Source organism: Heptranchias perlo, unplaced genomic scaffold (genome assembly GCF_035084215.1).
Source record: "Heptranchias perlo isolate sHepPer1 unplaced genomic scaffold, sHepPer1.hap1 HAP1_SCAFFOLD_975, whole genome shotgun sequence".
NCBI lineage: Eukaryota > Metazoa > Chordata > Chondrichthyes > Hexanchiformes > Hexanchidae > Heptranchias > Heptranchias perlo.
In genome coordinates, this window is record NW_027140020.1 from 4,289 (window position 1) to 15,724 (window position 11,436).

General features: G+C 48.5%; 1 protein-coding gene across 1 annotated transcript; it reads left to right on the forward strand.

Moving 5' to 3' along the window:
- Nucleotides 1–3,901: 3,901 nt before the first annotated feature.
- LOC137320111 (voltage-dependent calcium channel gamma-6 subunit-like) lies at nt 3,902–10,929 on the forward strand (the record flags this gene model as incomplete). Its single annotated transcript, XM_067981875.1, has 2 exons — nt 3,902–4,039; nt 5,586–10,929. Coding segments are annotated over 2 exons (365 nt in total), but the record flags the coding sequence as incomplete, so codon positions are not given.
- Between the last annotated feature and the right edge of the window lie 507 nt (nt 10,930–11,436).

Below are 11,436 nucleotides of genomic sequence, written 5' to 3' on the forward strand. Positions count from 1 at the left end.
CCGTGTGTTACCGGGTATAACACTCCTGTATATATATTATATAATAACACACCGTGTGTTACTGGGTATCACACTCCTGTATATATATTATATAATAACACACCGTGTGTTACCGGGTATAACACTCCTGTATATATATTATATAATAACACACCGTGTGTTACTGGGTATAACACTCCTGTATATATATTATATAATAACACACCGTGTGTTACCGGGTATAACACTCCTGTATATATATTATATAATAACACACCGTGTGTTACCGGGTATAACACTCCTGTATATATATTATATAATAACACACCGTGTGTTACTGGGTATAACACTCCTGTCTATATATTATATAATAACACACCGTGTGTTACTGGGTATAACACTCCTGTATATATATTATATAATAACACACCGTGCGTTACTGGGTATAACACTCCTGTATATATATTATATAATAACACACCGTGCGTTACTGGGTATAACACTCCTGTATATATTATATAATAACACACCGTGTGTTACTGGGTATAACACTCCTGTATATATTATATAATAACACACCGTGTGTTACCGGGTATAACACTTCTGCATATATATAATATAATAACACACCGTGTGTTACTGGGTATAACACTCCTGTATATATATTATATAATAACACACCGTGTGTTACCGGGTATAACACTCCTGTATATATATTATATAATAACACACCGTGTGTTACTGGGTATAACACTCCTGTATATATATTATATAATAACACACCGTGTGTTACCGGGTATAACACTCCTGTATATATATTATATAATAACACACCGTGTGTTACCGGGTATAACACTCCTGTATATATATTATATAATAACACACCGTGTGTTACCGGGTATAACACTCCTGTATATATATTATATAATAACACACCGTGTGTTACCGGGTATAACACTCCTGTATATATATTATATAATAACACACCGTGTGTTACCGGGTATAACACTCCTGTATATATATTATATAATAACACACCGTATGTTACCGGGTATAACACTCCTGTATATATATTATATAATAACACACCGTGTGTTACCGGGTATAACACTTCTGTATATATATTATATAATAACATACCGTGTGTTACCGGGTATAACACTCCTGTATATATATTATATAATAACACACCGTGCGTTACCGGGTATAACACTCCTGTATATATATTATATAATAACACACCGTGTGTTACCGGGTATAACACTCCTGTATATATATTATATAATAACACACCGTGCGTTACCGGGTATAACACTCCTGTATATATTATATAATAACACACCGTGCGTTACTGGGTATAACACTCCTGTATATATATTATATAATAACACACCGTGCGTTACCGGGTATAACACTCCTGTATATATATTATATAATAACACACCGTGTGTTACCGGGTATAACACTCCTGTATATATATTATATAATAACACACCGTGCGTTACCGGGTATAACACTCCTGTATATATTATATAATCACACACCGTGCGTTACTGGGTATAACACTCCTGTATATATATTATATAATAACACACCGTGTGTTACTGGGTATAACACTCCTGTATATATATTATATAATAACACACCGTGTGTTACTGGGTATAACACTCCTGCATATATATTATATAATAACACACCGTGTGTTACCGGGTATAACACTCCTGTATATATATTATATAATAACACACCGTGTGTTACCGGGTATAACACTCCTGTATATATATTATATAATAACACACCGTGTGTTACAGGGTATAACACTCCTGTATATATATTATATAATAACACACCGTGTGTTACCGGGTATAACACTCCTGTATATATATTATATAATAACACACCGTGTGTTACCGGGTATAACACTCCTGTACATATATTATATAATAACACACCGTGTGTTACCGGGTATAACACTCCTGTATATATATTATATAATAACACACCCTGTGTTACCGGGTATAACACTCCTGTATATATATTATATAATAACACACCGTGTGTTACCGGGTATAACACTCCTGTATATATATTATATAATAACACACCGTGTGTTACCGGGTATAACACTCCTGTATATATATTATATAATAACACACCGTGTGTTACCGGGTATAACACTCCTGTATATATATTATATTATAACACACCGTGTGTTACCGGGTATAACACTCCTGTATATATATTATATTATAACACACCGTGTGTTACCGGGTATAACACTCCTGTATATATATTATATTATAACACACCGTGTGTTACCGGGTATAACACTCCTGTATATATATTATATTATAACACACCGTGTGTTACCGGGTATAACACTCCTGTATATATATTATATTATAACACACCGTGTGTTACCGGGTATAACACTCCTGTATATATATTATATAATAACACACCGTGTGTTACCGGGTATAACACTCCTGTATATATATTATATAATAACACACCGTGCGTTACCGGGTATAACACTCCTGTATATATATTATATTATAACACACCGTGCGTTACCGGGTATAACACTCCTGTATATATATTATATTATAACACACCGTGCGTTACCGGGTATAACACTCCTGTATATATATTATATAATAACACACCGTGCGTTACCGGGTATAACACTCCTGTATATATATTATATAATAACACACCGTGCGTTACCGGGTATAACACTCCTGTATATATATTATATAATAACACACCGTGCGTTACCGGGTATAACACTCCTGTATATATATTATATAATAACACACCGTGCGTTACCGGGTATAACACTCCTGTATATATATTATATAATAACACACCGTGCGTTACCGGGTATAACACTCCTGTATATATATTATATAATAACACACCGTGCGTTACCGGGTATAACACTCCTGTATATATATTATATAATAACACACCGTGCGTTACCGGGTATAACACTCCTGTATATATATTATATAATAACACACCGTGCGTTACCGGGTATAACACTCCTGTATATATATTATATAATAACACACCGTGCGTTACCGGGTATAACACTCCTGTATATATATTATATAATAACACACCGTGCGTTACCGGGTATAACACTCCTGTATATATATTATATAATAACACACCGTGCGTTACCGGGTATAACACTCCTGTATATATATTATATAATAACACACCGTGCGTTACCGGGTATAACACTCCTGTATATATATTATATAATAACACACCGTGCGTTACCGGGTATAACACTCCTGTATATATATTATATAATAACACACCGTGCGTTACCGGGTATAACACTCCTGTATATATATTATATAATAACACACCGTGCGTTACCGGGTATAACACTCCTGTATATATATTATATTATAACACACCGCGCGTTACCGGGTATAACACTCCTGTATATATATTATATAATAACACACCGCGCGTTACCGGGTATAACACTCCTGTATATATATTATATAATAACACACCGCGCGTTACCGGGTATAACACTCCTGTATATATATTATATAATAACACACCGTGTGTTACCGGGTATAACACTCCTGTATATATATTATATAATAACACACCGTGCGTTACCGGGTATAACACTCCTGTATATATATTATATAATAACACACCGTGCGTTACCGGGTATAACACTCCTGTATATATATTATATAATAACACACCGTGCGTTACTGGGTATAACACTCCTGTATATATATTATATAATAACACACCGTGCGTTACTGGGTATAACACTCCTGTATATATATTATATAATAACACACCGTGTGTTACTGGGTATAACACTCCTGTATATATATTATATTATAACACACCTTTAACTCGCCAATCGCTTCTTCCTGCACAGATTTATTTGTCGTCCTTGCCATATTCGCCCTGTCCAGCCTGGTCCTGATGATTCTTGGATGTATCTCTGTCACAAGGGCATTGAACCGAAATCCCGATTTCATGATCAAACTGGCCGGCATTCTCTTCATTTGTTCTGGTGAGTAATCTTCACTGAGGCATGTGCAACTCTGATTGTATCGAGGCAAGACTCTTCTCTGAACTCGCTGCAGCCCCACCGCGGAGCGAGGACCCCCTTTATCCCCTCCGTCTGGGGGCTGGGTTTGACCAACAGGTCCCCAGAGAGGTTGAGGGGACAGTGTCGGACTTACTGTCTGCCCGCCCCCACAGTCTCCCACCGGGGAGCTCCGGTCTGGGAACGCCTCGATTTTATAATCCTCATCCTCCTGTTCAAATCCCTCCATGGCCCTCGCCCCCCCTCCCTATCTCTGTAACCTCCTCCAGCCCCTACAATTCTCATCCTCCTCTTCAAATCCCTCCATGGCCCTCGTCCCCCCCTCCCTATCTCTGTAACCTCCTCCAGCCCCGACAATTCTCATCCTCCCGTTAAATCCCTCCATGGCCCTCGCCCCCCCTCCCTATCTCTGTAACCTCCTCCAGCCCCTACAATTCTCATCCTCCTGTTCAAATCCCTCCATGTCCCTCGTCCCCCCCTCCCTATCTCTGTAACCTCCTCCAGCCCCTACAATTCTCATCCTCCTGTTCAAATCCCTCCATGGCCCCTCGCCCCCCCTCCCTATCTCTGTAACCTCCTCCAGCCCCTACAATTCTCATCCTCCTGTTCAAATCCCTCCATGGCCCTCGCCCCCCTCCCTATCTCTGTAACCTCCTCCAGCCCCGACAATTCTCATCCTCCTGTTCAAATCCCTCCATGTCCCTCGTCCCCCCCTCCCTATCTCTGTAACCTCCTCCAGCCCCTACAATTCTCATCCTCCTGTTCAAATCCCTCCATGGCCCTCGCCCCCCTCCCTATCTCTGTAACCTCCTCCAGCCCCGACAATTCTCATCCTCCTGTTCAAATCCCTCCATGGCCCTCGCCCCCCTCCCTACTCTGTAACCTCCTCCAGCCCCGACAATTCTCATCCTCCTGTTCAAATCCCTCCATGGCCCTCACCCCCCCCTCCCTATCTCTGTAACCTCCTCCAGCCCCTACAATTCTCATCCTCCTGTTCAAATCCCTCCATGGCCCTCGCCCCCCCTCCCTATCTCTGTAACCTCCTCCAGCCCCTACAATTCTCATCCTCCTGTTCAAATCCCTCCATGGCCCTCGCCCCCCCTCCCTATCTCTGTAACCCCCTCCAGCCCCTACAATTCTCATCCTCCTGTTCAAATCCCTCCATGGCCCTCGCCCTCCCTCCCTATCTCTGTAACCCCCTCCGACCCTCCGAGATCTCTGCGCTCCTCCAATTCCGGCCTCTTGCGTATCCCTCGATTCCCATCGCTCCACCATTGGCGGCCGTGCCTTCAGCTGCCTGGGCCCTGAGCTCTGGAATTCCCTCCCTAAACCTCTCCCCCTCTCCCTCCTCCTTCGTGCCGAACCCCAGCGTTGACCGCCCGTCCTCGAATCTGCGTCGCGGCGTCTTTTTTTTTTTTGGCGTGTTATTTTCTCCGCTGTGTTAGTCGCTCGCTCCCTCCTCGCTCCGCCTCCCCCTCCGCCACCGACCTTTCCCCTTTGACCTCGACAGGGGTCACCGTGACCGTGACCATCGCCGTCTTCCAGGAAGCCACCAGGATGGTGCTGCGGAGTAACGAGTTGGTGCCCGTGGAGTTCTCCTACATGTGGTCGCTCGCCTGCGCCATCGCGGCTGCCGCCATCGTCGGCCTCGCTGGCGTCTCCTTCCTCCTCGTCGCCTACCCCGGCTGCCTGCGGAAGACCTGTTGCTTCTGTCAAGAGAAGGACGGGAACGCCTGAGGGGGAACCATGAGAGGATTTGCCGGGCGGTCGGCGGGGGGGGGCAGTTGGGCGGGGGGGTTGCTCGTGGGGCGATGAGAGAGAGCTGAGATTGAGGGCGAGGGGGAAATCCGAGACGCCGACCGTACGTTGAAATGGAAACTGGGCCTCGGTGAGCTGTTGGTTCGGGAGAGACAGCTGGACGCACTCCGGCCTCTAGCGGTCCTTTGACCGTCCGCTCCCTCCGGTGGCTTGTACGTACCGTCAACGTTGGTGACCGGTCTTGACCGCTCAGGGGGCTCGCTGAACTTTGACTCCCGTTCCTCGGGGCAACAGAAGAAACACGAGGAACAGGAGCGGGAGTTGGCCATGGGGACCCCCCTCGAGCCTGCTCCGTCGTTCAATCAGATCGTGGCTGATCTTCGACCTCAACTCCACTTTCCCGCCCGATCCCCACGTCCCTCGATTCCCCCGAGAGTCCAGAAATCCATCGATCTCAGTCTTGAATATCCTCGACGACTGAGCGTCCACAGCCCTCTGGGGGAGAGAATTCCAAAGATTCACAACCCTCTGAGTGAAGAAATTCCTCCTCATCTCAGTCTTGAATGGCCGACCCCTTATCCCGAGACTGTGCCCCCTCGTTCTAGACTCTCCAGCTCAGGGGAAACAGCCTCTCAGCATCTACCCTCTCAAGCCCCCTCAGAATCTTCCATGTTTCAATGAGATCCCCTCTCATTCTTCCAAACTTCAGGGATTATCGGCCCATTCCACTCAACCTCTCCCCACACACTGGATGGGAGACCCGTTCACAGATCTGTGCTACTGGGGAGGAGCTTGGATAACAAGGAGAGGCGATGCCAACCCAACTCAATTCAGCCCATCCCCGAGTAAAGTCACTCAACTCAACCCAAGGGAAGTCCTATTGTCACAGCAGCATACCGCACAGGAGGAGGCCATTGGGTCCATCGTGGCCTGTGCCGGCTCTTTGAAAGATCTATCCAATCAGTCCCACTCCCCCCTGCTCTTTCCCCGTATCCCTGTAAATTTTTCCCCTTTGATTATTTCTCCGATTCCCCTTTTGAAAGTTATTATTGAATCTGCTCCCTTTCAGGCAGCGAATTCCATATCAGAACAACTCGCTGCGTAAAAAAACATTCTCCTCATCTCCCCCCTCTGGCTCTTCTCCCGATCACCTTAAATCCGTGTCCTCTGCTCACCGACCCTCCTGCCCACCGGAAACAGTCTCTCCTTATTTACTCTCTCAAAACCCCTTCATGATTTTGAACCCCTCGATTAAATCTCTCCCCTTAACCTTCTCTGCTCTGAGGGGAACGACCCCAGATTCTCCAGTCTCTCCCACATCACTGAGGTCCCTCATCCCCGGGACCATTCTGGGAAATCTCCTCCGCACCCTCTCTAAGGAAAGGCCCAGGCTCCATATCGGGCCTAGTGCTGAGTTTGCATTGAGTCTACAGCACAGAAAAAGGCCATTCGGCCCTACGGGTCTATCCCGGTGTTTACGAGCCTCCTCCCTCCCTACTCCATCTCCCCCTATGCTTCTATTCCTTTCTCCCTCATGTGTTTATCCAGCTTCCCCTTAAATCCATCTACACTATTCACCTCAACTACTCCTTGTGGGAGCGAGTTCCACATTCTCACCACTCTCTGGGGAAAGAAGTTTCTCCTGAATTCCCCATTGGGTTTATTGGTGACTGTCTTATATTTATGGCCCCCTGGTTCTGTTAACTCAGTCCAAGCAAAGTCAAGTCAACAATGATGGCATTTCAGCCTGATTCAATGTGTGACAAGGAATCTTTCTGAGAGATGGGATAAGGAGCTGTCTCTCTCTCGGCAATCTGTTCCTGATCCAAAATCGACAGAATTTTCCTCCCCTCCCTCAGTCCCCAAACTGTGGGACTCCTCCCCTCCCTCAGTCTCCAAACTGAGGGACTCCTCCCCTCCCTCAATCCCCAAACTGTGGGACTCCTCCCCTCCCTCAGTCTCCAAACTGTGGGACTCCTCCCCTCCCTCAGTCTCCAAACTGTGGGACTCCTCCCCTCCCTCAGTCCCCAAACTGAGGGACTCCTCCCCTCCCTCAGTCTCCAAACTGCGGGACTCCTCCCCTCCCTCGGTCTCCAAACTGTGGGACTCCTCCCCTCCCTCAGTCCCCAAACTGTGGGGACTCCTCCCCTCCCTCAGTCTCCAAACTGTGGGACTCCTCCCCTCCCTCAGTCTCCAAACTGTGGGACTCCTCCCCTCCCTCGGTCTCCAAACTGTGGGACTCCTCCCCTCCCTCAGTCCCCAAACTGTGGGACTCCTCCCCTCCCTCGGTCCCCAAACTGTGGGACTCCTCCCCTCCCTCAGTCCGCAAACTGAGGGACTCCTCCCCTCCCTCAGTCTCCAAACTGTGGGACTCCTCCCCTCCCTCAGTCTCCAAACTGTGGGACTCCTCCCCTCCCTCAGTCTCCAAACTGTGGGACTCCTCCCCTCCCTCAGTCTCCAAACTGTGGGACTCCTCCCCTCCCTCAGTCTCCAAACTGAGGGACGCCTCCCCTCAGGATCTCAAATTACCAGTTGGGCGTTCGGGAGTTGGGCAGGCTTCCAATCTCACTCCCCCCCACTGGGCCACGGTGAAAGGCCCCTCGCCCACCAATCCCTAATGCCTTCCTTCTCTTGCCCTGCTCCGTTTCTACCCTCGTTCCCTCTCTCCCTACCCCCACCCCTGGTGATTTGATTCCCCCACCTCCCGAGGGAAACGGTGTGCCCCAATCTCGGATTGCCCCCCTTTTCGTGATGTGGACAACCCCAAGGCAGCCACGTCAAGACTCTCCGCCTCTCTCCCCCCGTCTCAGCTCACCAATGTGACCCTCAAAGTTGCCCCTGTACCCTTCCTGTGACAGTGGGGCGGATAAGAGGGGGCTCTGGATTGCGATGGGGTGGGCGGCTTCTGTCGATTGTGGGCTCCAGGGGAGGAGAGTCCAAACAATTGCAGGACGGGCTTGAGAGAAAGGTCCACGAGCTGTCTGGAGTTTGGTCAAGATTTCCCTGACCAGTGACTGACCGCATCAGTTATGACCAGTCATGTGACATTACGGTACGCTTACAAAGCATAAACAATCTGAACGAGCGATCAAATGTTTAACAGACTGAATTTATCGAAGATCAGGCTACATGTGAGATACAACAGTCATAAACCAGTCCCCATCTCTCTCAGGGAGATATCTGTACACTGACTGGTGTCTCTCAGTCCCCTCTCTCTCAGGGAGATATCTGTACGCTGACTGGTATCTCTCAGTCCCCATCTCTCTCAGGGAGATATCTGTACGCTGACTGGTATCTCTCAGTCCCCATCTCTCACAGGGAGATATCTGTCCACTGACTGGTGTCTCTCAGTCCCCATCTCTATCAGGGAGATATCTGTACACTGACTGGTGTCTCTCAGTCCCTCTCTCTCAGGGAGATATCTGTACATTGACTGGTGTCTCTCAGTCCCCTCTCTCTCAGCGAGATATCTGTACACTGACTGGTGTCTCTCAGTCCCCTCTCTCTCAGGGAGATATCTGTACACTGACTGGTGTCTCTCAGTCCCCTCTCTCAGGGAGATATCTGTACACTGACTGGTGTCTCTCAGTCCCCTCTCTCAGGGAGATATCTGTACACTGACTGGTGTCTCTCAGTCCCCTCTCTCTCAGGGAGATATCTGTCCACTGACTGGTGTCCCACAGTCCCCTCTCTCTCAGGGAGATATCTGTACACTGACTGGTGTCTCTCAGTCCCCTCTCTCTCAGGGAGATATCTGTACACTGACTGGTGTCTCTCAGTCCCCTCTCTCAGGGAGATATCTGGACACTGACTTTAGTCTCTCAGTCCCTCTCTCTCAGGGAGATATCTGTACACTGACTGGTGTCTCTCAGTCCCTCTCTCAGGGAGATATCTGTACACTGACTGGTGTCTCTCAGTCCCTCTCTCAGGGAGATATCTGTACACTGACTGGTGTCTCTCAATCCCTCTCTCTCAGGGAGATATCTGTACACTGACTGGTGTCTCTCAGTCCCCTCTCTCTCAGGGAGATATCTGTACACTGACTGGTGTCTCTCAGTCCCCTCTCTCTCTGGGAGATATCTGTACACTGACTGGTGTCTCTCAGTCCCCTCTCTCTCAGGGAGATATCTGTACACTGACTGGTGTCTCTCAGTCCCCTCTCTCTCAGGGAGATATCTGCACACTGACTGGTGTCTCTCAGTCCCCTCTCTCTCAGGGAGATATCTGTACACTGACTGGTGTCTCTCAGTCCCCTCTCTCTCAGGGAGATATCTGTACACTGACTGGTGTCTCTCAGTCCCCTCTCTCTCAGGGAGATATCTGTACACTGACTGGTGTCTCTCAGTCCCCTCTCTCTCAGGGAGATATCTGTACACTGACTGGTGTCTCTCAGTCCCCTCTCTCTCAGGGAGATATCTGCACACTGACTGGTGTCTCTCAGTCCCCTCTCTCTCAGGGAGATATCTGTACACTGACTGGTGTCTCTCAGTCCCTCTCTCTCTCAGGGAGATATCTGTACACTGACTGGTGTCTCTCAGTCCCCTCTCTCTCAGGGAGATATCTGTACACTGACTGGTGTCTCTCAGTCCCTCTCTCTCTCAGGGAGATATCTGTACACTGACTGGTGTCTCTCAGTCCCTCTCTCTCTCAGGGAGATATCTGTACACTGACTGGTGTCTCTCAGTCCCTCTCTCTCTCAGGGAGATATCTGTACACTGACTGGTGTCTCTCAGTCCCTCTCTCTCTCAGGGAGATATCTGTACACTGACTGGTGTCTCTCAGTCCCCTCTCTCTCAGGGAGATATCTGCACACTGACTGGTGTCTCTCAGTCCCTCTCTCTCTCAGGGAGATATCTGTACACTGACTGGTGTCTCTCAGTCCCTTGAAGGGGCCAAACCAGGCTTCGGAATTTGAATCCATCTCCACACTTCGATGAAAGAAAATTGCATGAATATCGAATTTAATTAAAGCCTGTCAGGATTATTACAGTGAGTCTTATTTTAATGTGTGATGTAAAACGAGTGCTTTTGGTCATTAAATTTACAATATTTTTTCCTTTGGGAAGAAACTCAATAAATAATCGAATTTTAAGAAATTCTTCAGCTCATTTTAATGCCATTTTCTTCCTCTTGTCCCCCACGGGCACTGACTCCCCACCTCGCTGGAGGACGGGTCCCCACGGGCACTGACCCCCCTCCTCGCTGGGGGACGGGTCCCCACGGGCACTGACCTCCCTCCTCGCTGGGGGACGGGTCCCCACGGGCACTGACCCCCCTCCTCGCTGGGGTACGGGTCCCCACGGGCACTGACCTCCCTCCTCGCTGGGGGACGGGTCTCCACGGGCACTGACCTCCCTCCTCGCTGGGGGACGGGTCCCCACGGGCACTGACCACCCTCCTCCTCGCTGGGGGACGGGTCTCCACGGGCACTGACCTCCCTCCTCGCTGGGGGACGGGTCCCCACGGGCACTGACCACCCTCCTCCTCGCTGGGGGACGGGTCCCCACGGGCACTGACCCTCCCCCTCCTCGCTGGGGGACGGGTCCCCACGGGCACTGACCCTCCCCCTCCTCGCTGGGGGACGGGTCCCCACGGGCACTGAC